The sequence below is a fragment of the Ananas comosus genome, linkage group 12 (assembly GCF_001540865.1).
Source record: "Ananas comosus cultivar F153 linkage group 12, ASM154086v1, whole genome shotgun sequence".
NCBI lineage: Eukaryota > Viridiplantae > Streptophyta > Magnoliopsida > Poales > Bromeliaceae > Ananas > Ananas comosus.
In genome coordinates this window covers 6,309,352-6,337,109 of record NC_033632.1, presented here as the reverse complement: position 1 = coordinate 6,337,109, position 27,758 = coordinate 6,309,352, and the positions used below count along the sequence as shown (strand labels likewise).

Here is a 27,758-nt window from a genome sequence, read left to right as displayed (position 1 = left end):
CGCATTTTTCACTTTAGTACCATATAATTTAAAGTGTATCAATTTAGTACCATATAGTTTCACACTTTCTCACTTTAGTACCCTGTGGTTTAAAGTGTATCAATTTAGTACTCTGTGGTTTCATTTTTTTCTTTTCGTTGGCTCCTCTGTTACTATTTCGTTAAATTATATACAAAAAACTTCAGATACACTATCTAGGTTTATCGAATATTTACTTTAGTACCCTTTAGTTTTAACTTTGTCACTGATTTTTTTTTCTCCGTTAATAGTTTGTTAAATTATATATAAAAAACTTCAGATATCTTACTTAGGTTTATCGAATATTCACTTTAGTACCCTTTAGTTTTAACTTTATCACTGATTTAACGAAAAAAAAAGTTAAATGAATAATAAAAGAGAAAAATAAAATCACATGGTACTAACTTGATACAAAAATGAAACCACAGGTACTAACTTGATACACTTTAAATCTTAGGATACTAAAGTGAGAAAGTGCGAAACCACAGGGATTAACTTGGTACACTTTAAACCACAGGTATCAAAGTGAGAATGTATGAAACCACAGGGGTATTTGAAGTTTACCCTAATAAAAATAAATTATCTCCCTCCAAAATATCCTCTCAACTGTAACGGCTCTTCTACAGGGGCAAGCTCCACGCCAGTTCACAGCTCCCAAAAATGGCTCATTTCCTCTCCCTCTCTCCCTCATCTCTCCCTCCTCTTCCCCATCTTAAACTCGCTCCGAAGCTCCTACACCCACTCCCAATCCCTCCTCTCTCCAAAGCCCTAAACTCTAACCCTAACCCTAATCGCCCTGGCCGATCGATCTCCGCCTCGGCGTCCCCTGAAGGAATCGGAGCCCTCGAGAAGGAACCGGCCCCACTGACTCCTCCGTCCCCCTCCCCCTCCCCCGAAGAACTGGTCGGTAGGGTTTTCGAAATCCCCCAATTTTTCTCCTGCGAATCCGTGCTCTTGATCCGGTTCTTCGCCCTAGGGCGTGGCGGAGAGCGTTGCGATGCTGAAGGCGGCGGCGAAGACGCGGCGTGTCCCCGCGGCGCAGGTGCTCGCCGCGCTGGCCGAGATCAAGAAGGCGAAGGCGGACCCGTCGGGGTTCTTCGAAACCCTGGGCGGCTCGGAGTCGCCGGGGAGGACGTGGATGCTTATCTTCACCGCACAGGTGAAACCCTAACCCTCTGTAGAAAAAGCTCTCAATTTCGTGCTTTTGATTTCTTATGGTGCTTGGATTTTTATTTATTTTTATTTTGCCTGTTAGGGTGGATTGGAGAAGGGGAGGTATTTCCCAGTAACTGCTGTTCAGAGATTTGATGCTGCAGTGAGCTTCCTACTTTAAATTCCTGTTTCAATATATTGCTCAAATATCAAATTCCTTCAATGATTTTCTTCTTCTTTTTTTTTTGTCCATAAAAGTTGGCTCATTTATGTGTTTTATTGAGTGTTAAAATTGGTGATGAGAATCTTATGTCATTGATCTACAATATTGAATTGGGATAACTTTGGTTTACCTATATAAAAAATAAAATAGCCTTTGAATTAAAATATTAGGAGTTTGACTGTTCAAGGGGTATTTCTAAGGTTAATGGAGTTTGTAAGGGTACATGAGGGTTTTTAAAATTTGTAGGACTATTTAGTTATTTAAAAGTTTTGCAGGGATTGACTAGTGATTAATCCCATTTGATTTGATAATCTTGGGTAAATAAAAAAAAAATAGATACAAAATTCTTTGGCTAAAATGCAGTTTACCCTAGAGTGGATCGTGTTTTGCACATAACTAGTAGAATGAAAAAAAAATTATTTTATCCTTCTAAATGATATAATAATTGCATCGAGTGGGCCGATGCTAGCAGACTTTTGCTATATGATTGACATGATTCATAACACAAGTTTTATTAGTGTTGACCTTTGATCATTACGTCTATCATTAGGTAATGCATTAAATATATATTCATTATATCTTCTATTTATATATTCCTATTTAAGGGTTTATGTGTAAAACTCGATGTTCTAAGGGGTAAACTGCATTTTAGACTAATCTTATCATTGCTTCATTAGAAAAAAATATTTATAATATATTGGAGCACATTGTTTTGGCACGAAATTACAAATGTAGTATGCAAAGAAGGCTACCTTCCCATGTTTTAAGAGCCAAGCTAGATATCAAATTGAACTAGTATTCACCTTGGTTTTTTTTTTTGTTTTTTGTTTTTGGGCGGGGGGTGGGGTTGAAAGACAATTGTTAGTTGAACTAGCTTTTTGGAAAAAAAAAATTATTATATATGTAATATAAGTATTGGTTCAGCTAGACTACTTTTACAAGTGCCTTCATACTTCCACTTTATTTTTTGATTATGAGGGGCGTTAAATGAACAATTGGCACTGACTGGTTGAATTCTCTAGTAACTAAGCTTCATGATTCAAGTGGACACAAAATAAGTGGTATGAAACCAAGAACACTATAAGAATAGATGATAGAACTCCTCAATCCAAAGCAGAGAGTTGTCAGTCACTCTGTCTTGATCTCTAACTAGATACAATTCCAATCAAATGCTACTGGATCTAGTATAGTATAAAAAGAATTTCCTATCGATATATTCAACTTATTTAGATTGTTCTATACCATTAGGTGAGAAAACTCCTAATGTCAGCAGTTAGAATTGTCACTATTGAGAACATTTGATCTTTAGGTTGAGATGCTGAGAAAGTCATAAAATTTGGTTATTAGGTAGTTCATATACCCTAATAAATTATGTTAACAGTGTAACAAATCATGTTAACAGTGTTAGCCGTCTATTTGAATGCCTTATGATAAAATGAAGTAGAACTATGAAGGAGTTGTTAGTTCTAAAAGTATTTTACTTATTGAAGAATACTCTCTGAATATTATTACCATGAGGTGTTCTAAAAAGGAGAGAAATAAAGAATAATATCAGTCCTTTAAGAAACTTATGAGTAATTTGATTTTGGACCACAAACTGCTAGGTTTTTCTAAAAATCAAGAACATATCTTTGGTTGTCATAATTGGTTGGTTTATTATAAGCTAGATATTTTATTTGGGTTTGATGGTTGAACTCTGCGTTCTATAGAAACCAAGTCATTAAAGAGTCAGACCTAGGTTCAACTAGTTATTTTGATCGAGTATGAACAACATTGTCTATTAGTTGCTTGACTAAAGTTAGCGGTTTTAAATTAGGAATTTATGCCATAAGTGAGGCCATAATTCAAATGTTAATATGCATGTTACGCAATGACAATGCACTTCATTGCTTCTCTATCATATTATGAAATACCGTAATTGTGTTCTTTTTCTAGTATTGAAGGTGCTTATTAGAATTGGGGAAATAATTGTTACTAATCTTAAGGCTTTTGGGTGGGATGTAGTTGTAAATACTGTGTAGTTGGAGATGCATGCATTTGGAAATATAGCAGTTGCAACTACATCTATCTTGTTTGATTCTGTGCGCCTGCAGCTGCTACAACTACATTTCTTATTTTTGGCAGCTTGAAGCTAATAGTTGCATTTGTGGATCATAGACATTTAATGTAGAGTGGTAAGCTTCTAGTGCACATAAGATAGTTATGCAGTCATTTTAATTTTCTCATATATATATATATATATAGAACTAGGCTGGAATACTATTAATAGCACCAATGACTTGGTGCTATTAAGTTTTCTGCCCTTGGATTAAAAGATGTGCGGTTAGGATGATGTGGGCCCCCTAGGGTTGAGTGGTCCCCTAGGGTGAGTGGTCCCCACTGGGTTATAATATTTAATCCGATAGTTAGAAATGATCAAAGAGAGAGAGAGAGAGAGAGAGAGAGTTGGGCTAGAATACTATTAATAGTATTTGTCCCCTTTGTTATCAAGTTTTTAGCCTTTGGATCAATCTCTTTGATCATTTCTAACTATCGGATTAAATATTATAACCCAGTGGGGACCACTCAACCCTAGGGGACCACTCAACCCTAAGGCTGCGTTTTGTTCGAGAACTAAATTGTGAGGGATAATTTTTGTTGTTCCTGAGAATAGGGGATATTCCGGTATAAGCTGCAACAACGATAAATTTGCATTTGGATGTTAATTGCTTGTTCTTGGAGGATATTCTTGATAGTGTTTGGATGTTTATATTGGAATAAGGCATTGGATTGATAAAATTTAAGTAGAATGACAATTTTGCCCTTGAATATTTTATGGAATATTTAATAAATATTTCAATGTTTGAGTATGGTGATAAAATTAATATATAAAGATATAATTATGAATATAGATATAAAAATATAATTTCAATTATATAATATAACAAATAATTAAAATTATATATAATTATATAATTTTAAATATAAAAAAGTAGATTACTTCAAATATTTATTATGTAAAAAACTCACCTTAGAAAAATTAACTTAGTAGCATCCCATTTTAGCATTTGTTTGAATTTATTTAAAATTAATAAAAATAGAGTATAAATATTAACAAAATATACATCAATTATAAAATATAGAATATTGTAATTTGTCTCTTTTATCAAGTAGCAAAATAATAAGACATAAACTAAATTAAAATTAGCACAATAATACAACACAATAATGAGATATATAAAATAAAATTGTTTGAACTACAATCCTGGCCATCACATTTAGGGCCCGTTTGGTCTAGCTTCTGAAAAAGTAATTTCTGCATAATTGATTTTGGTTGGGAAAAGTGATTTCTGTTAAAAGCTGTAGAGCATTTGGCTGAGTCTAATAGAAAAGTGATTGTGCTAAAGTGATTTTAGAAAGCTGTTTGGCAAATTTTTTTACCGAAGTGATTTTGTAATGCTATTTAACATTAGGTATTTTTAAAACTAATTAAATAGCATTACAGAAGTATCTTTAGAATCCACTGGCTTAGGGTTAGATTGTTCAGGTTCAACATCCTTCGGTGCATCAGTTATCTCAGAAGCCTCCCTCCTTGCCTCCCTGCTTCCAAAAGAATTTTGTTAAGAAGATTAAACCAGTTTGAAGACGTATATTAAATAAGCTACTTTGCATTGAAATAAACTTATTATAGCCATATGCATAAGAAACCAGTCAACAAGTAGAACAACATTTACAACAACAGTAGTGAATTGCATATTTAATATAGATGCTTCAGTTTGTGATTGTTTATTTACTTCAATAGTGCAATTTCAAACTCTACAGGACAGGTCATCAGATCAAACTATCTCACATAACTAAATAGGTTATCGATTTCACCAAGATTGTGTATATCTAAAATTAAGGCACTATCTGATACAATTTTTGGTAGACAAGTTAAGACTAGAATATACCTTCCAGATGACGCATTATTGCTAGTAGCTCCAACATTTTTAGTCTGAACATTAGCAACAACTTCCCCAGCTTTCTCACAGCCATACCCACCGTTCCTTCTCTCAGCCCCATCATGCGGGCCTTACCTACGCCCTTCTCCGCCTCTAAAGCCGCGATTCTCACCGACGTAGTAACCCCTTCCATCATGCCCCTCACCATCCTTGTATCGACAGTAATCACCACCATAACCATAACCCCTCTCCTCCCAGCGGCCTTGGCCTCGCCGGTGCTGATCCGGGCCCGGATCCGACTCAAAGGCGGATCCGGGACTAGATCTGGCAAAGCCGGAGCCTGTTGGCGCCGATCCGGCCAAGTCGACGGGATCTGTCTTTGCCGGATCACGCTGGCGCGGATCTGGGGTCGGGCTGAGTGGTTTAGGGAGAGAAATCAAGAGAGAGAGGGAGAGAAATCTGTGTGAAAAATAAAAGGGAGTACCTTGGAGGTTCGCCGGAGAGAAAAAACTCGCCGGAGGGAAAGGCGTCGCCGGAGAAAAAGCGTCGCTGGAGAGGAAGAAGGGAGAGATGAAGAAAAGAGAAGAGGAGAGGAGAGATTTTTTTTTTTTTTGGAGTGGAGAGTTGGCTGTGAATGGGTAAATGGGAGAGAGTAGTTGGGAAGATATTATTAAAAGGGTATAGTAGAATTATATTATTTGTTTGGGGTAGTTTTGGTATTTTAATAAAAAAATTTAAGTGGGATTTCAGCTTGTGCAGGAGTTAGTTTTGAGAAGCAGATTTTTTTAGATTTTGCTTTTGGGGGTTGAAGAATCGATTTTCTGATTTTAAAAAGCAGAATCAGATTTTTCAGGCCCCTTTACCAAACACCCTACTGAGTCCGAAAGTGATTTTGAGCCCAAAATCACTTTGAAAAAGCTAGGCCAAACAGGCCTTAGAAATACAAAATAAGCCCCATACGATTCTCTTGACAGCCATCAATTTAGTATATGATATTACATCACAACTAATAGATATTAATTAAAACCAAAAACCACAAATTACATAGGTACTAAGCAAAATTTATAGAGTGAGTAGACCGATATCTATCGATTGTTCCATAATTGCTCGGTAATTGCTGATCGAAGGGTATCACGTTGTCGCGATTCATTAGGATCGACTAAATGCATCAGATCAATTCCATCATCATCAATTCCATCGTCATCAACTGAAAATTGATCCATTCGCATGTTGAAATATTTATCGTTTCCTTGATGTCGCCTAATAAAATTATGTATTATACAACATGCCATTGCAATGCGGCACTGCACTTTATAAGGGTATGGAGTAGCTTGGCGAAGGACCTTGAATCTTTTTTTTAAAATACCAAATGCCTTCTCAACAGCATTTCTTAATTGTGTGTATCGATGATTATAAAGATCTTGAGGACTTCGATGTCTACGAGCATTTGTATTACTATCAAATTGGCTCAAGTGATAACGCTATCCTTTGTATGGTGCTAGAAATTTGTCGGTATTTGCATATCCAGAGTCAACTAAATAAAATTTACCTATTAGGAAAAAAAATTTATTAACTAAAAAAAATAATTATAACAAGTATATCAAGTTTGAATATCTAACCCTCAGGAACTGTAAAGCCCCCTTTTTCAAGACACCATCTCAAAATCCTCATGTCAGCAGCAGATCCTTTCTATCCAGTACATACAAATAAAAATTGATGGTCAAAACTACAAGCAGCCATTATATTCTGAACCCTTTTCGGTGGCTATATCGTGGTAGTTTACTTTTCCTAACAACCACGGGTAAGTGTGTCCCATCTACTGCACCTATAGCATTCTGCAATTAAATTAATAAACGACATAATTAGTAAGGTAATGAATATCAAGTATAAAATATCTTATATTTATAAATATTTTTACCTTAAATGGGTGACAATTTGAGTTGTCTCTAATCCGAGGGTGTGCTCCAACATTATTTGATGGAGTACACAAGTACTCATCTTTTAGGTGCATGACTGCCCGAAGCACATTATTAAAATGTCTGCTGATAGTCTCTCCCGAATGTTGAAATGTTTCTGCTAAAATTCTATTAGTCACCCCATGCCCTATCCCATGCAAAAATATTGCCAATTGTTCATCAACGTTGATATTTTTAGTGCTTTGTATTAGACCCGTCCAACAAGATCATCCCGGAGTGCTGCAAACATAATGTTAGTCATTTGAAAGTGTTGATAACCTCTATCAAGATGGTCAAGTACTATGTCTTGAGCAAGTTGGTGTCCACTGAATGGCCTTGTACGACATGCTCTTTTATGTAAGCTACTATTGACCTCGTACGACATGCTCTTTTATGTAAGCTACTATTGAATTCTTCATATCCCTCCTCAAGCATAACTAAAAGGACTTCATCCCAAAAATCATCATCCTCATCCATCATTTCATGACATCGGCTAATGTTGAGGATGTGAAAACATAACGATTAATCGAATTTTCCATAACTACAAAAAAAAAAAAAACATCATTCTGATAGTCTGTTATTATAGTAAAACATTAATATATGTCATAAGAAAATATATAATAATGTAGCAATGTACATATATACTAATCATAAAATTCATGCAAACCTACTCATAAAGGTTATACAACACTGAACAATTTCAATACCAATCATAAAATTCATATAAGCTATTCATAAAGTTATGCAAACAATAAGCATTCCAATACTAATTATAAAAATGCATACAAGCTATCTATAAAGTTCATATAATAGTAACATTCCAACACAAGAGATTACTTGTTAGTTTATACAATACTAGTAAAGTTAAAACAACACAATACTAATAAAGTTCATACAATACCAAAACTTGTTAGTTCATGGTCTTGAAAACTAACAAGAAAGTTCATACAATATAGGACACCATCTAGAGTGCATAGTGTTATCGCACAGCTAGCAAAGCAAAACTATTCAAACATCATAGATAAAAAGATGTCCAAGTTAGTTGGGTTTTTGTGGTCCAGCAAAACCCTGCAAAACAGCCTGTCCATCAATCCATGCAAGTGTGATATCATCACCCAACGCTAGGAAGATAGTCTTATTCCTCTCATCTTTGAATGCTTCTAATGCTGTGAGGCAGCGCTCAGGCGTGACACCATTAATCATTCTTAGCCGATCCATACATTCCTCAATAGAGTGAACTATCGGCCGTGCAGTAAGCTCCCGATTCACAATGACCTTAGCTATGTCCAGTTTTTGCCTCCCAATATCTGCCAACTCACCAAGCCTGTCATTTGAGATAGTAATTTTTTTGTTACGTCCACCTCGAGTCTGTTGTTTATGTTTGCGAGTTGGCAAAGGTGACGAATGAGCTCGTTTTCCAGCAGAGCTATGGCCGGGTACACTATCAGTATGTGGAGTGGAAGGGTTAACAGGATCCGGACTAGGAGATAGTGAAGTTGCTTCATTTATCATGCCTACATTCATATGTGCCTGTGAGCTTTGTCCTTGCTCTGAATCATTGATCATTGAATTTCTAATGGCTTTTAAAACATCATCATGGCCAGGAGAGGACGACGGTGAGCTATCTACCGGTTCATGACCAATGGGCATTTGTGAAGTAAAACCATGCCTGCCAGTAGCGGTGGTCTTTCCTGTTAGAAATTCGATGTCCTTGTAAGCAGGAAATGGTTTTTCTCTACACTTGGCATATGCAGGGTTCTCCTGAAATTCGTTGAATCCAATAATTAATGGTTAATTCTCATGTTAAATGGTTGTAAGAAATTAAAAGTAGCAATATGACTATTTTTGCTTACCTGAATAACAGCATCCCAATCAGTAGGATCACCTGCAGTAGGAATGTTAATCATATAATCCCACCCCCATCCGTTTTTATTAGCAAGGTACTGATTAGTAACAAATATGCGCTTTAAAACTTCTAGCCGGTTCTGCTGCTGATTCTTTTTGAAGTCAAGTTTTGCTTTTTGGTTAAAAGCATTCACAATCCTAGTCCAAGCAAGTGCTGTGAAAGCTCCATTCACAAAATTTCCCAATGCATACTCAGTCATTTGAGCTAACATAATAGAATCTAAGCTATCAGTCCAATTCGAGGTCCTTCGGTAATTGTTGTTTCCCTCACGCGGGCGGGATTCATGATTGTCACTTTCACTCATTTCTATTTGTGATGGTAGGTATGTATGTTTGAGAATAGACTTTTAACCTCTGTTTTGGGGAGCCATCTGAAGGAATAATTTTGAAGAAAATAAACAATTGTCTAAATAGAACCAATAAAAATTTAGCACCTAGCGAATACTCACTATGTCAGTGACAATTACCTCGCATAGTTTTCACAGCAAAAGCACAGTCAATCAATCTGCCTATCTCTATCAAAAATAAAAATAGTTGCAAATTCAATCATTATGTCAAAGCAAACAACCAAACTTAAAAACATCATATAAAGAGCACTTTTGTGTATATCTGTACAATCATCAGAGTTTAATTATTATCTTTGAAATAAAACAGAACAAGAAGCTATCAAACTTTTGACACATACAAGTAGGGGAAAGCAACTCGAAATTCACACAACACCACAACAAATACCTATACTCCTGATGAATGACTCCAACGAATATATATATAATATGTGTATTTATATAAATAGTTTTTCATTTGTCCACCTTTTACTAATCAGGACTTGGCTCTTCTCTTTTTGTAAAAAATGTGAAGAACCTTAATCTGAACCTATGTTGCACGGATACGGATACGGAGATACGAATACGACACGATACGGACACGGCGATACGGCATTGTCCCAAAACTCTAGGATACGATACGCCGGGAGTACTTAAATAAAATATTATTTTAATATGTATAATAAATTTATATTGATAATATGTATAATAAATTTACATTGATAATATGTCATGACGTATTGAAATATAAAAAAAAAAAAAGAGTAAAAGTAAAACAAATATAGTATTTCCATTCAATCATTCACTTACCGGTTACCACAAAACATCATGATATTCATCTTTACATCTTACTACTTACATACATGCATAGTCCACATCCAAAACAACACTTACATACATGCATAGTCCGCATCCAAAACAACAAAAAGAAAAGGAGAGGGTTTTCATCAAAAGATTTCAATTTGGTTCAGTTTCATTCTCATTTGAATCATCAATAAATACCACACTCTCCAAATCTGGCTCATCAAGTGAAAGATTTGCAATTTCAAGAAGACCAACACTATCAAATGTATCGAAAGAATCTCCTCCAACATCCCACATCTTAGTCTCTCCTTTTATATATTCTGGAGCCTTCCTTGATAAAAGGCGAAGATTAGTATATACATATACTAAATCTTCGGCTCGTTGTGGCGTAATCTTATTCCTCTTCATGGAGTGAATAAATGAGTAGGTACTCCAATTCCGCTCGCAACATGAAGAGGAGCAAGGTTGGCCAAGTAACTTTAGGGCCAAATTTTGGAGCATAGATGCTGCCGCACCATGGATGACCCACCACTTCTTTGGGTCAAGAACTCCCCTATCTTCAATAGAGTCGTGCTCATCAAATCCCTCTCCGGCAGTGGAAAAATTTGCAAACTCCTCATTTACAACTCTTCTTTCTTCATTATTTGGAAAAAAATCTTTTTAAGCACTTGTTTCTCATCTTTGATATCTCCAAATCCCTATGTGGAGGAACTCGATTTGGATCCTCATTAAGCCATGATGAGCTATAGTATCTAATGAATATAAGAAAAATGAAAATTAGGATATGATAGTTGTATTACAAAATACAAATGAATAAAAATATACATAAGGTTTAGGGAAAAAAATACCTAGGGTTCAAAGAATGTGCCAAGCAATGAAGTGGAGTATTGCTTTTAGCCCATCGGTCAATCAAAATTTTGTGCACAACGGAATAAAATGATGATTCCTCGTCTTCTTTCTTTCCTTCACGCCTATATATAGCAACTTTCACCTTTTCTATCATGGAGTCCCAAGTTTCATACATTAAATGTAAGCAAGGTTTGTCGGTATCGGCAATCCGAAGCATCTCATATATAGGTTCGGTAAAAGAAAGAATATAGTTAATTTGATCCCACCACAAGTCATTGAGAATTCTATCTTTTACAAATTGCGCTTTCCCCACATCATCCTCCCTATAGCTAGCCCATTTGTCACTAATGACCATATTTTGGAGACCCCGTTTGATTTGCTTGAATCTTCTTAGCATGACGATTACCGAAGCGAATCGAGTCTCGGCCACCGCAAGCATTTTCAAGTTGACAAACTCATTAAATATTGCCAACCTCATGGAATGATTCAAGATAAAATTCTTGATGCATGCTACATCCTCCGCTATGATAGTAATCCAACTACATTCATCAAAAGTAATTTCATTGGCCTCGGTATTCTTAGCCGCACAAATATTTTTTAATGCAAGGTTCAATGTGTGCACAACACAAGGAGTCCAAAATATTGAAGGAAATTGCGCTTCAATCAACATTCCCGCCGCTTTGCACACGGGAGCATTATCCGTTATCACTTGAACCACATTTTGGGGTCCAACCTCTTCAACAACTTTCGAAATCATGCTAGCAATAAAATATTTATCCTTATATTCCCCCTCGCAATTGACCGCTTTTAGGAACATCGGTCCACTCTCTGTTACGGCCAAAAAGTTGATCAACGGCCTTCTTTGTGCATCGGTCCATCCATCACATACAATGCTTAAACCCTTCTCCCTCCAAGTGCTTTTTATAGGCTCCAATAACCTCTCAATATTTGTTCTTTCTTGTTGAAGAAGACTAGTTCTCAACATATTATAATTGGGAGGTATATAACCTGAAATATTATGACTAGCCGCAAAAGTATAGGAGCTAACATAATAAGGATTTCTTGCAAGATTAAAGGGCAAACCACCGGAATAAAACATTCTAGCAATCTCACAATGTAGCTGGTTTCGAGCCGCCACGTTGAAAGACTTCTCTAGAGCTGTTTCACGAGTTGATGTTGCCCTTTTTTTTCTTGGCTCGAAAGATTGCACCCCCATACTCTCTATACTTGTGTCAAAAGATTTGGTAATAGTTTTTGGCAAAGGAACTTGTTTAGGGATAGAATTCTTTAACCTTAATTCTACCTCTTCAACAAGCCTTTTCATTTCCGCAATATTATCACTAGTAACCTTAGAGCAACCTTTGATTCCTTGTCCTGAAATTCTCAACAAATGGGCTTTGACCCTATAATACGATCCATTATAAACTTGTTTGCAAAAATTGCATTCGAACCTCATGTTTCCTCCACCATCCCCTAACTTTTCCACCTTTTTTACATACTTCCATAATGGAGTATTATCATTAATACTACTTGAACTACCACTAGCACTACCTCCTGTACCGCTACCGCTACCATCGGTAGAAGCTTGACTCTCACTATTCATTTCCTCTAGGCTCTAATCCTATGCATGATAAGATAAATAAATACATGTAATTAATATAACATTATTGATAACAAGTTAACAACATAAAGCACAAACAAGTAAACAACGAAATACAATTTTAATGTAGAAAAAAATAATGCAATTACTGGTTAAATATACACCTAAGCCCTAATAAACACCTAAGCCCTAATAAACAAAAATAATGCAATTACTGCTTTAAAAAAAAAAGAAGCAAAAGTTAAAAACCCTAATAAACACCTAAGCCCATAAGATTTAAAAGAAAAGGAGAGATTTAAAGCTCAATAGGGTTAACTGGTTAAATATAAAAGAGAGAGACAGAGAGAGAGAGAGATGAAACTTGAAACTTTGAAAGGTTTGAACAGAGAAGAGAGCGGAGGGGGGAGGAAGCGGAGGGGGGAAGGGGCAGAGAACCTACCGGAGGCGGGAGAGAATGGAGGAGGGAGCGGAGGGGGGAGAGGAAGATGTTGCTGCTCCCTGCGAAGAAGGCGACCACTGCTCGCTGCGAGGAAGACGACCGCGCGCTCCGCTCTCTCTCTCGCTCGGTATTTCCGCTCTCTCTCTCTCTCTCTCTTTTGGCGGTATTTCTCTCTCCTCTCGTAACAAAGAAAAAAGGCTGAATAGGGTGTTTTTAAGGGTTTTGGATGCGGATATTTTTAAAAATTTTTAAATCCGACCCGTTTAGACCCAATAATATGTCTCACGTATCCCGCCTGTATCCCGAAACGTATCCATCCGTATCCCAAAACGTATCCCGCCGTATCCCAACGTATCCGACCCGTATCCGATTTTTTTTAATTTTTTAAAAAATCCAGATACTTCAGTCCCGTATCCGATACGTATCGGGCGCGTGTCGGGCGCGTATCCGTATCCGATACGTATCGGATACGGGTACGGGTTATATTTTGAAGTATCTGTGCATCATAGATCTGAACCATAGCACATTCTTCAAATAGGAAGCTGAACTTCAAATGTCACGCCCCCGCCCCGAGACCCCTACCAATTTGGCATAGTTCGGGCGCGCCGGGCGGACCGCCGAAAGGACAGCACCTCTCCTGTCCGCCCAAGGCTCAACAATAGATCGAGTACAAGAATTTACCCAGGATTTTAAATTCCATCAGTACACAATCAACGGGGCACAAACAGTGCCAACAACAACAAAGAGCAAGTAATCCACTAGATATACAAGTGAAATAAAGAGAGTACTTTACTAACTATTACAATAGTTTGCTTTCTTTTACATTTACATCTTTCCTCAAAATGAATACATTTTGCTCATCAACATACATAGCTCTCCAAACCTCACCTACATGAATCTCTCTCAATACATAGGTGTGCTAATGCAAAAAGGAAAGCTACTATACTACCACGGTCTCACTGATCGGGCGCGATGCCCTTGCCGCGGTCCTCTCTTGGCAACCCTGTACCTACCACTGAATATAGAATGGGGTGAGAACTATCTTCCATAGTTTCCAGTGGGCTCGGTCGCCGACTCCGCCGGTCTCCCTACTAGGTCCAAGTAGGCACAGGTAAAAACAAGATAGATATATAGATGGATATCTCAAAGCTGTAAATGACATAATAGGAAATCTATGCTACTATGCCCATAATCATGTGTAATGAATGCATGCATCATATAGTAAGGGTTTACTACCATGCTAACAAGTTCGATCCATGTTCGAATAATAATATTCAATGACAATACTTGTTTTCCATTTGCCCAATCTATGGCGAAACCCTTGGGTTTTGCCCTCAACTCACCTTTCCATCCCAATTGGGTAGGGGAGTTCCATGTGCCCCCAAACCCGGGACTGTCTGTGGACCTCCATGTGGTCCCTATCGCCCGACACTCTGGAGTACTCGACGACAATCCTCTTCATGTGAGGATATGGATGGCTATACCACCCCAAATAACAGACCGTGAGCTTAATCTATCCTCTCCACGTGAGGATACCCTACCATCTAGGGCCAACATCACAATCAAAACTCGTCTATGTCCTCTCTATGTGAGGATACCCTACGATCTAGGGCCAACATCACTCGGAAGTCATTTATTCCGATAATCCTGCAAAACACTTAGTTTTACTAAATTCATTGTTCACAAGGCATTTTCTAAGGGACCCACCCATCCCTAGGTTCTCAAACCTCTAGTGTCAAGTACACTACTTTAATGCCACTCAATATGTTCTTTAAACACTTAGATGCCATTTTCTATGTCACCAAACACCCATCGTGTCCATCTCTTTTTTTAGCATTATAGGATCCATGTTTCGACCCAATCCTTACCTATCCATTTTCATCAAGTATTCTATGTACACTAGGTTAGCATTTAGAAGCATAAGGAAAAGGCATTACAATGCAACATGCAAGAGATGAGATTATGCTATTCTAAGATATAGAAAAGAGCCCGGTTGCTTCGGGATGACACCCCCCACATTTTCTTGTTGTAGAGGTTCTAGAAACGCTCTTCGGCGAACTTTACGACGAAGTCTTGGCCTCCTTGGTCCAAAACAATGCTCAATCTGCCTTATTTTGCCGATTGCTCTAAATCCACTCGACGAATCGTAATTCCGACTTCGCCCCCGCGTTTAGACACCTAGCAATTAGGTTTACAAGGCCTCAAACGAGATCAATCTCATACTTCACCAAAAACCCCATTTTGGGTGCCCTAGGGTTCCATCTTGTTATTTGCACTTTGGAACCCTAGCTCTAGCTCTAATCCACCAACAAGGGTTCTAGAGGTCCATTTGACCTCATTTCCAAAGCTCAAAACCCAAAAACCCTAAGTTCCATAAGCTAGGGTTTAGTAGCTTATCTCTAGTGCTACTCCAATGGTGAGGAGAGGAAGAGGAAGATGCTCCAAGCCTCCTTGAGCTTGATCTCCTTCTTCTTCTTCTTCTTCTCCTCCTTCTCCTCCTTCTTCTTCTCTTTTCTTCTTCTCCTTCTTTTTTTCTTCTCTTTTCCTTCTAGAGAAAGAGAGGGGGAGAAATGAGAGAGTGTGGGAGTGTGAGGGGAAATGAGAGAGAGAGAGAGCTCTTCCCTTTCAATACCCTCCAACTAATGCCATTTTGCATAAAAGCCCCTCCACTTTTCTCCTCTCAAGTCACTCTGCCTGGGCAGAGTTCGCGCGGAGGGACCGGTCTCCCCGACCTGGGACCGGTCCCCGAGAGCCTCCCCAGCTATCACGCGTTCGGGAACCGGTCTCTCCTCGAGAGACCGGTCCTCGGGAGACCGGTCCTTGCCTGAGAGACCGGTCCCCGAGAGCTATATCTTCAGGACTTAGCCATTTTTTGGCTTTTCTCGCTGGTGCTGCGTTCGGGGATCGGTTTCCCCAAGTTGGGACCGGTTGCATCAAGAATCCCCAACAACCACGAGCCTCGGGGACCGGTCTCTCCCTGCCAGGGACCGGTCCCCGAGAGCAAAAATCTGCCCAGTGCAGATTTTCACATCATTGCTCTCGTGGACTCACTTCCAATGCACTTTTTGTGCTTTGGACATCTTTAGCTTATGCGAAGGGTACTCGCTCGACAATTAGTCGATCCTGAACGAAGTACAACTCTCGGATTTCGAGAGTTCGCTTCCTTACATCAAAGTTTCCATTTACTACATAACCTAACCTTACCATATTTGTGAAATAGGTACATGAATTTAACAAATTTTAGTTTTACATGACTGAATATTCTTTAATATAATAAAAAATTCTGCTATTTGCTGGAATATTATAAAAAATGTTACAGATATATTAAGCTGAGGTTGTAGAATTGAAACTTTAAATTGCAGGTATCTTTTTCAAAAAATACTGTAAGGTTAGGCAGTAAATAATAACATCTAAAACTTAGGTACCGATTTCAAATTGTGCTATAATTCAGGTTAGAATCTATTCCATATAATTAATGAATGTACATCAAATTTAAATCAAACAGTATAATAATGTTCTTTAAATTGAAATCTAAATCAAGAGAGTAGATGAAAAAAAAACAGAACAAAGCAGCCTAATAAACACATTTAATTAAACATTGAATATATATTTTATTCAACAAAAAATCACTTGGTAGCCACCAAGTTGACTTTGAATGGCAAGGAAATATCAATTAATTGAAATTGCAAAATGGTATGTGACTCAAATCAAACAATTTCTCGTAGAAGACTGAAGAAGATAAAGAAATAAAGCAAGGGTTTGAAGATCACCTGTTGCTCATGCATGAACAGAGAGTTCTTGTTGTTCTCCTCTGCAGAAATTGAAAGTAATTGAGATCATAAGTTAAAGAAGAAGAAGAAGAACAAGAAAACGAAGAATAGAAGGATCTCCATGTGGGAGTGGTTGGTGACTTGCTGGAGAAGGCAAAGAAGGCAGATCTAGTTGGGGTGGAGCCTCAACATGGTGCCGTTGGAGCGATCTCCTCCATGATCGGCTTCGTCTTCAACAGAGCTTACGCAAAGGGGGTTTTTTATTAGTGGTTGATGACTTGCCTGAGAAGGTAGAGAAGGCAGAGAATTTTTTTTTATAAATAATCCTATTGATTTTTATAATTGTAAAAATAAATTTTTTTAAATAATAATTATAAAAATATACCTCTAAATGTGGTGAATGATTCACCGCATTCATAACTTCTCATTAGGAGTAGAAAAAGAATAAAAGCGGTGAATGGTTTACCGCTTTTACTATCGTAGAAATATAGAAAAAATTGAGAGAAAGAAAGAGAGCGGTGAATGGTTTACCGCTTTTAAAAGCGGTGAACCATTCACCGCTTTTATAGGACCATATTTATAAATAAATATTTAACAGGTTTGTTTTTAGAATAAAATTTTAGGAGAAGACTATTGCACTAAAAAACCCAAAGGCAGATCTAGTGTGGATGGAGCCTCAACATGGTGTCCTTGGAGCAATCTCCTCCATGACTGGCTTCGTTTTCAACAGAGCCTACACAAAAAGGGTTTTAGTGGTTGGTGAGTTACTTGCGAAGGTGAAGAAGGCAAATCTAGTGGGTGTGGAGCCTCAACGTGATGCCCTTGGAGCAAACTCCTCCATGATCGGCTTCATCTTCAACAGAGCGTATGCAAAGGGACTTTTTTTTTTTTTTACATTGAAAGCAGCCTTCAATACAGAACCTACTGAAAGAAGATATTTTGTTATTATTTTTTTTCAAGTTCGCATGATGAGAGAGGAATTAAGATGGGCAAATTAGAAAATGAAAAGGTCAAATTTCTTTTGTCCACTCTTGTTCTGCAGGATGGGCGGAACTGGACTTAACAGGTTATCCTCGAATAACCCGTTAAGCCCAGAACAATCGATTCTTGACTTTTGTGGTGCTGTTTGGTTGAACAAAGGAGGATATCCCTTCTTGTTCTGGGATATCCTTCTAACCAAACGCAGCTTAAGGGACTAATATCATTCTAACTCTATAATTTCTCATTCAAGGGTTAAAAACTTGATAGAAGGGGCCAAATACTATCAATAGTATTTCAGCCCAACTCTAGAGAGAGAGAGAGAGAGAGAGAGAGAGAGAGATAATTGTGATGGAATGCTCAAAAAGCATCAAGGCCTTGGTGCCTTTAATTTTTTTGCCTTTACATCTACCCTTTCAGCCATTGAGTCAAAAATTAACAATGGTGGTTACTTGTGAGACCCATCATTATGCATGATCCAAGGGCCGGTAGGGTTGATGTAATGGTCAAAAAGCTATAGCACCAACACCTTGGTGTTTCTAAAAGCACCTTAGCTCTCTCTTTCTTTCTCTCTCTCTCTCTACACACACACACACACACACATGTAGGGCTACTATACTCTTATGAATATGGAGGTCTTCGTTCTCTTTGTTGTGATTTCTTTTTCTTTTATGTTGCACATTCCATTGACTCGTTGGATGCCATGAAGTTTCTTGCACCTTTTCTCTCATCTTTTCTCCTCACATTATACTTGACTGAGAAGGTTAACACTACTCGACAAAGCTTCTTTGTCATATCCATTTTAACTCAAGGTGTGCAGCATGCACATTGGTTTAAATTACAAACAGTTAGAAGCTTCACTGTTCATCAGTCAATCATGAACAAAGTGGCAAAAGCTTGATGGTTGGTATCTGAGGTCCGAAGTTCGAAGCCTAGTTGCTTTACTTTTCCAGCTAAGTTCATTTTCAAGAAAAATCAACGAGGCAGTAGCATGCTACCATTCTCTCTTAGAAAAGAACACATGAACGAAGTGGGTTGAAATGTGTTGCTGTAAATTCCTCTCAGAAAAACAAAAGAAGTTTTTTCGCCATTAATTATGCTTAACATGTGCTTCCACATGCTTATAATTTCAATCTTTTCCTTATTTCTCATAATATGAACAGATACAATTAAAGAAGTTTCAGTACTATTTTCTTGGATTACAGGCAAAGCGTATCGAGAACGGTATCTACCTAGGCCCAATTGGATACTTAACCTTTGAGGGAAACCTTTCTTGGAAGAACAGAATACTTGCGTTCATTTTCAAGTACATCAACGTTAAGATTGGCCCCTTCAACTCGATCCAAATCAGACTGAACAAAGAGGAGAGAGAACCAACCACCAAAGATCCCTTTTTTGTTTGGTTTTATGTAGATGAGGAGATTGCTGTTGCTCAAGGTCGGGGTGGGGGCATTGCGTTCTGGTGCAGATGTCGTCGCATTACTTAATTCGCCATTATTGAAAAATTCAATTAACATTAGTATGGGATAATTTAATTTTTGTTGGCTTCATATGAAAAAGAATGGCAACCGGGGGTTATTCTTTGTTGATGTATATTACAATGTGCTCTGCTTGAATTAGTAAAGGTAAAATTTCATAGGATGTATTATTCCACCATTCTTATGGCGTATAACAAAATAAATTCTTTTGTCTTTGTAATGTTTTCAGTTTTGTAGGATTTCCGATTTTTCATATATGTCTGCTGTAGGATTTGTTAGTTGCTTGTTGGAGCCAATGCATTTTGGCTTTTTTTTTTGGTAGCAATTTTACTTAACTCTCCTTGGATTAAGCATTCAAAAGAAAATTTAGCATGGTTTTATTCTAATTTCCATTGATTTATTTGAGAAGAAACGACTCATTGAGGTTGTCCTTAATTGATTTATATTGCAATGTATATATGATGATTGAGCTAGTTAATGTAAAATTTGACCATTTCTTTTCCACTTTTCTCATTGTGTGAAGAATCTGTTTATTGTAAATTTATCAATTTTATTGTAGGTTTTTAAATTTTGAGCAGATTATTGCTATATTTATGTGGAAGTGTGCTATTTTAGGACTTTGTATGAAGATTCCGATCAGGTGGGGTTATAATTCTCTGATATATATTGATGCAGAAATGATGATTAATGTAGTAAATGGGCGATTCGTTTACTGCATCATTCCAAATTTTTTAGTTCTAGTAGAAAGAAACGTTTTAGTGTACATGTATGATTTCACTGTAGGTATCTATTATTCATTTTATTCCACATTTATCATCTCCAGGATTCTTTCAAGTTTGTGATGCTTTTTGTAATATCCATGAATAGATTTAGCATCCACATGTGTCCTTTCATGGTACATAAAGCAGGCAAGGAGAGAGCTATTTGATAAAATTTTTTTTGCCATTGCGTTTATATAATTATGGACAAACAGAGCCTATGAATTGACTGTGTACTGTGTAGTAAATTTCCTTCTTGTGTAATGTGTAAAAAGTTGTTATATATAAGTTTGGAAAATTACATATAAATGTTCTTTTTGTTGAGTGATGGCGCTACATGAATGCCATGTAAGCATCACATATAGTCAAACTTAATCCAGTGGGACTTTAACGTCAGCTTCATCTCCATTCAGCTTAAGATAAGATGGCATTATGTCTGCTTCATCATCACTTTTCTAAACAGAGGTGAGCTTACATTGATGATCCTCTTCAAATTCTTGTGTTGGATGATCAGTGTGGGTCAGCGGCAGTTTCCCTGTTGGGCGTGAATAACCAGGTAAGAGATCTTTCCTAGTGCTATTTGTCCTGTCTTTTATTAATATTCTTAATGATGTTTCACTCTCTGCCTGTTAGTTCCCCTCATCGTGTTTGCTATATCCTTGGGTGATGATTTTGTAATGCACTGTTACATCTTACTGGAAATACCTACAGTTTTCTCCCTACCAAACAACAAAAAAAAAAAAGGAAAAAGAAAAAAAGAAAACATAATACTTGGTGTGATGAATCTTTTGGGTTACAGTGTACGTAAGTTTTGTATTAGCTAGAGTTGATCACCTAACTCTTGCAGAGACCTTCCACATGGCACTCACTAAGACAAATAATTAAACCTAGCTGATCAGGGTCTATATATCAGATAATTTCATGCAAATATTGTTAATAGTTAAGAGTGCTATATTAAAGGGTGTTAGATCTGAAAATAATTCCTATGATTTTTCAATCATCCCTTTTACTTGAATACAAATAATTACTGTTTCCATTGTGTAAATTGTTGAATTAATACTGGAACAGAATGCAACAAATTGATCAACTTTTGAAGACTTACTGCTGGACTTGAATTTTGTCAGTCAGGTGCCAATTTAAATTTTATACTACTTTGGGATACTCCTCATGATGGGTTAAACAGAATCAAATCTAATAGTGCCTCCAGAATTTCGGTCAAGCAATCATATATATGCAGGTGTCCAACCATATGGAGAAAACTAGGGTTTAAGCCATAGGATTCTGGTAATTGGAGTCCCGTCGGAATTGCACATATGTCCCTACAAAAGTACGATGTTATATGTTTCTGAACTTAATTGCTTGATCAGAATGCTAGACTCTGAGATTGATGCCTTCCTTCAAAGTTATATGTGAAAAGTTTGAAAACTGTTGACTGCTAGATATATGAAGATAGTGTATATATTTTAGAAGAAAACTTAATTTGTGTATCTGCCTTTTATGAATGCTGCATTCTAATGTATGGTGAATCTTTACAAATAAGTTAACTGTTTAAATCCGTTGTTCGACCATCCGACTTAAAGATCTGCTTGTTGTTTTGTAATAAACATTTTCATATTTGGTGTCTTTTAATCTTGTATCATGGTAACACATATGTATGGCACCAAGGTGCAAGCACTTCGAAGTTATGATAACGCTTCCAATTTGGAAAACTGCATAGATCATCATGATCTGCAGCTTTTGAAACCCTCACAAAAATTTTATATTGGAATTAAATGTAAGAGGAGTCTTGAATTTATTTCAACCATATATACATTTTTTGATACAATTAATGCATAAACTGTAAACCTCCAAATCAAAAATGACTTTCTTATTAATGAGTAAATTATATTTGATCATAATGTATGGCATCAATCCTTATATTCGTGTGTAGCAACCCCTATTAGTAGACCAGGGGTTGGACCAAACTGAGTATTATATGCCTATCATGCCTGTGATAGTTGTGCCAAAATTGTTTAGAAGCTTTTTAAACTTGTGCAATACTCTTTATCGTCTGTGTGGTACTCTTAATACTAAATGCTTCCTAATTCCATTTTGTTGTTATTAATTTCTTAGTGATGCCTGCACTATTAAAATCAGTTGAAACTAAGTTTTCAAAATTATTTAACGTTGCTTGCTAACTTTTCTGTTGCCTATCGTTGCATCTAATCTTTCTTTATACGACACCTTAATACAGGTGGTTGCTGTCAATTTTTCTTTGGACTCCATGAAAACTCTGGACCAAATGTTCTTAAATTAGTATAAACACTTGGACTTTTGGTGCATAACTTACAAGAAGGACAAATACATAAATACAAAGAGATTCTCTTGGTCACCCCAACCCAATGATAGAAAACACTATAAATATAAAGGCCAGAACTAGTAACAAAGCTGCTTCTTGATGTCTTCTATGAGCATTGCAACAAAAGCCTAGAAACATCAAGTTTGTCAAGCCTTATCATAATTTAAGTAGCTCTTTATCTGAAGCTTGAAGGTTTGAGGTGAATTTTATGAACATGGGGTATGAGAGAAAGAAAATGAGGGGCTTTCTAAGAAAGGAGCCTTCGAAATTTGGATTTCTCTTGCTACTGGGCTGCTTTGTAATCTCGATGGCCCTTATCGGAATGTCGAGACATTATGTTGTTTCCTTTCCAAAATGTAAGCTTTCAAGTAATGTATGAATTTATGTCCAATGGCTCAGCCTCAGCATAAGCTTTAATATAATCATTTCTAGAGATTGTAAATTTGGTCGCTTTGAGATTGATGTACTTAATATCCCATCCAAATTTGGTTTTTTACAGTGAATTTCTTGGTATCGCTTCATGCAACCTCTTCGGGTTTGCTCGCGGGAGATAAGATGATTTCTCGTCACCGCGGTAAGCATATGATTGTATTTTACTAAGAAAGTACAGTGGTTAATTATATTGTAATAATATTTTCTGAATCGGCGACTTATTTTGATCTTTTGTTCATTGAATGACAAAATTCAGGGTTTAAAGTATAATTGTTCAACCATCATACTTGGATTACCAATACTAAAAGAACAATGCGAACTGTAATATAGAAAAAAAAGAAAATCAATAGAGACAAATGATATAATGAATCCTATATTGTGGTAATTTTAATTTTTTTTTTTTAATAGCATTCTGTTTTTATTCTAAGTGCAGAATATATATTTCTGTAACATACTCATTACTTTCGGTATTTTTACCCTCTGCACAGAGGAAATTCTCTTGTAAAATTGCTACTACAATAAACTCAGGTATTTTTGATGTCATTATAGATGGTTAATGCTCTTATCAACTTCTGTAAGCTAACTATTCTGGAAGTTAGTATTGGTATTGACCTGCTAACCAGTTTGGTTATACTTTTGTTCATCAAGTGAGACAAGGTGATCATGCACCTTTTGCAGAGCTAAGTTTCAACAGTTGGTGAGCCAACACTATATTATTAAATTTTCCATACATGTGTGTATGTTATGTATCAACTGATTTAACTAACTAATGTGATTATTTACAGTGGATGCACTAGATACGCAAAGAAATTGACCCATTCTCTACTGGAATATTTTAGATGCAAATTAAGTTTACGCATAAATTTGAATTTAAGCAAGAAAATTTTCATGACAAGGACTAGAAACAGCTAAAGGAGATACATGACATTTCATGAATGTGCTCTACGAATTTTTATTTTAATTAGCATGACTAGTTTGATTCAGAATTCTTTATTAACATGTAGGAAATCTACCGACAGAGCATGCAGGAAATATACATGACATTTCATGAATGTGCTCTACGAATTTTTATTTTAATTAGCATGACTAGTTTGATTCAGAATTCTTTTATTAACATGCAGGAAATCTACTAACAGAGCATGCAGGTGAGCCGCTTTGTGACTTTTCAGGCATAAGATCAAATATCTGTGAAATGAAAGGGGACATCAAAATCCATGGCAACTTATCATCAATCATCTTCATCACTTCTTCGAAAATCCACGAATCCTATCGCATGAAACCCCATGCTCGAAAGCAAGACAAGTATGCCTTATCTCATGTGAAGGAATTGTCTGTAAAATCCGTGTCTGCAAATGATGACACACCCAAATGCACAATGAAACACAATATCCCTGCGATCGTCTTCTCAACCGGAGGATACATGGGGAATATGTTCCACGACTTCACCGATGTTTTGATCCCATTATTCATAACTACGCACCGGTTTAATGGAGAAGTGCAATTCCTCGTTAGTGACTATCGGCCATGGTGGATTCTTAAGTACCAACCTTTGTTGAAGCAACTCTCGAGGTACGAAACTATAGACTTTAACAAGGAGAATGAAGTTCATTGCTTTAATGAAGTGATCGTGGGTCTGAAGTTTCACAAAGAGATGAGTATTAATCCCTCCAGAACTCCAAATGGCTACTCCATGGTCGACTTCGCTAAGCTTATAAGGCGGTCCTTCACGCTACAGAGAGAAAGTGCAATCAATCTCCATGAAAATCATGACAAGAAACCTCGACTTTTGATAATATCAAGAAGGCGGACGAGGTCATTCATGAATATAAATGAAGTGGTCCAAATGGCTTCGGAATTAAACTACGAAGTGCTTGTGGAGGAAGCCGGATTGAATTCGAACTTAGGGAACTTCTCACAAGTCGTGAACTCATGCGACGTGCTTATGGGAGTGCACGGTGCGGGTCTAACGAATCTCGTGTTTCTTCCGACCAATGCAGTTGTCATACAAGTAGTCCCTCTAGGCGGACTGGAAAGTATAGCATATGAGGATTTTGGAGTGCCTTCTATAGACATGAAGTTGAGATATTTGCAATATAGTATAAGTGAAGCAGAGAGTAGTCTAATAGAACAATATCCAAGAGATCACCCAGTGTTCAAAGATCCTGCCACTATAAGGAAACAGGGGTGGCTTGCTTTGAGATCTACATACTTGATCAACCAAAATGTCAAGCTTGATGTTGGGAGGTTTAGGGGTGTTTTATTAGAAGCCCTTGATCTTCTCCATCAGCAAGTAGAATAGATATAATTTAATATTTTTTAGTATCTGTTGCATTTTATAATCCTTTCTCTAGCAAATTTATATGAAGATTAATTTGCTGTATACTTCTAATTAATCTGTAATTTGCAGTCATCTTGCAAGATTAATGTATTTGCGGAATCATTATTATTATTATTATTATTTGGTGGTGTCATTTAGGTTTTACAGCTATATGTTCACTGGAAATTAGATATTACAGGAAAAAAGCAGAGTGACCAAAACATAAAACAAAATCAAATCGTGATTCAATTACAACTCAACTCAAAACTCCTATACACATAGGAGAATGAGCTATCCCATGGACTTAATTTTAGTTCACTCACTCAACAATTAGAAACTAAATCAACTCAATATGTTAATTCCCTAATGTTTAGAATCCATCATTAGCATAATTAACTATGGTGGTCAAACATAATTCTGGTGATAACTAGAGATAAATAATGTGTTGATTGAGCTATGTTAGAGAGATTCCAAAGGATAGATTCCAACTAATCGAATTGTAAAGGGACCCTCCTTGTTTGGTGTTGTTTTATCGTTATTGTCCAATACAATGTACCATTAGATGACAGATTGCTTGAAATTTATGCATCTATAGATTTGTTTGGCAACAATAAAAGAAACCTTAGGAATAATCTTTTTTTTTTGCTTTTATTTATTTTTTTGTGAAGATATAGTTCTACATTGTTAAGTACATTATAAGCTAACAAAAAATAGTAGAAAAATACGTTTGCCGTAACACTAGAGTTTATAAATTTCACAGCAAATGATCCCAAAAAAAAAAAAAAAAAAATTCAAGAGATAATATACCAAGCAAGCCCTGAATTTTTGTTTGTTTTCACCTGCTTTTAAATGTTTACTTAAATTTTATTAAGTCAGCTTTCTATAGCTGGCATTTTAGTTGTTTTTAGTAAAACTATGGAATCGAGAGATGTGAAGACAACAAACGTGTGGTGCATGCATATTGGAATAGTTTTTTAATATCTTTGAGGGGCGCGCATGCATGTTCTCGCAACTCTTTTTGGCACAGTTAGAAACTTTTTATTTTTGCAGTATCATGAGGATGCATTAATGCATATTTTGTTCTTTATTATGTGAACATTTGACCTATTATATCTTTTGTCCACATAATAGAAAATTAGATCACAGTAAACGAGCGAGAGTAATTTTCACATGGTGGCCCATGTGGAGTCGTGCTATATATATATATCCACTCTCCATTCACCAGTGGTCTACTCCCCGAAAAAAGAAAAAAAAAGGAAAAAAGTTGAAGAGTACTTTAAAAAAAGTTAGAAGAGTTTATGAATAAATTAAGTCAAAATAAATTAAACTTCAAGTTGAAGCAGAACCATTTTGAAATACCTGGTGAAATGAAATTCTAATAAGATGAGAAAAGAAAACAAGACATTTATTAAAGAAAAATATATTTCGTTTTGTTTAATTTATATCATTTTTATCACTAGTGTCAAATGACACCGAAAACTTATAGTATTGAAGGTTTTATTTTATTTATTATTATTATTATTTTTTTGTAGAAATGGTGTAATATTTAAAGAAGGACCCATAACTAACATCTTCATTTAACCACATTGCATGTGAAGCTAAATATGGACTTAAACCTTTAAATCTTTACTCAGAAGTCATTTACATTGAGAGCCTAATTATATAATTTTAACCTTAAACCATAAATATAAATTATTTAGGAATTAAAGAAAAAAGAAATTAGTCAAACAAAATCGTTTGAATCATCTAAGAGTATAGTAATATTAATAGAGCAGGTTGTGCAATTAACATAACAAATATAATAAGTTTGGTCTTGTCTATTATGCGAATAATACATATGATCTATTAATAGCAACATTTACTCTATCAATAGTAGTGGCGCATAATGTAATCACCTCCTCAAATTAAGTGACCTCTATATACAGAGAGAGAGAGAGAGTTGAGCTGGAAAGCTATCAGTAGCAAATGGGTTCTATTACCATCTATTTATTTTTCATAATGAAGTCTCAAAATCGACGATCGGTATCGTTGAACATGATTTATACCATTTGAAGTATCTAAAAACTAAATTTCAAATCTTTTCGACATCATTGGCCTAATGGTCAATACATTTTAAAATTTATAATTTTAATGGTCAATATTAGACGTTTTTTCATTTAACGGCGTAAAGATATTCAAATTAATTCAATTTTGATTAGAAAATTATTTAAAATTATTTAAACAATATCTAAACTCTTGATCTTGATTACAAGACTCCTATTATCAATTTTTAAAAATATTTATTTTCAGCCGTTCATTTTTGTGTCTACCTGATGGACAAGAGAACAATATAAAAAAAGTATAAAATTTGGTTTCTAGATGTATCAAATAGTATAAATCATATTCAATAGTATTGATCGTCGATTTGTAGGTTCCATCATAAAAAATAAATGGGTGGCAACGGAGCTCGTTTGTTAGTAATAGCATTCCAGCTCCTCTCTCTCTCTCTCTCTCTCTCTC

The 27,758-nt window shown here is 36.2% G+C and overlaps 2 protein-coding genes across 5 annotated transcripts; both read left to right on the top strand.

Moving 5' to 3' along the window:
* LOC109718547 lies at positions 616-19,577 on the top strand. Of its 2 annotated transcripts, none has more exons than XM_020244829.1 (4): positions 616-921; positions 995-1,177; positions 1,274-1,333; positions 19,142-19,577. In XM_020244829.1, exons 1-4 carry the CDS (start codon positions 679-681, stop codon positions 19,421-19,423), a joined length of 768 nt encoding a protein of 255 aa, XP_020100418.1. In that variant the 5' UTR covers positions 616-678; the 3' UTR covers positions 19,424-19,577. The 2 variants fall into 2 exon arrangements, with proteins under 2 accessions (XP_020100418.1, XP_020100417.1); XM_020244828.1 differs by having other exon boundaries at positions 19,121-19,577.
* LOC109718546 (protein O-linked-mannose beta-1,4-N-acetylglucosaminyltransferase 2-like) lies at positions 19,741-25,400 on the top strand. Of its 3 annotated transcripts, XM_020244826.1 has the most exons (4): positions 19,741-20,728; positions 22,406-22,866; positions 23,010-23,084; positions 24,064-25,400. In XM_020244826.1, exons 2-4 carry the CDS (start codon positions 22,719-22,721, stop codon positions 25,239-25,241), a joined length of 1,401 nt encoding a protein of 466 aa, XP_020100415.1. In that variant the 5' UTR covers positions 19,741-20,728; positions 22,406-22,718; the 3' UTR covers positions 25,242-25,400. The 3 variants fall into 3 exon arrangements, with proteins under 3 accessions (XP_020100415.1, XP_020100416.1, XP_020100414.1); XM_020244827.1 differs by lacking the exon at positions 22,406-22,866 and having other exon boundaries at positions 24,064-25,370; XM_020244825.1 differs by lacking the exon at positions 19,741-20,728 and having other exon boundaries at positions 20,746-22,866.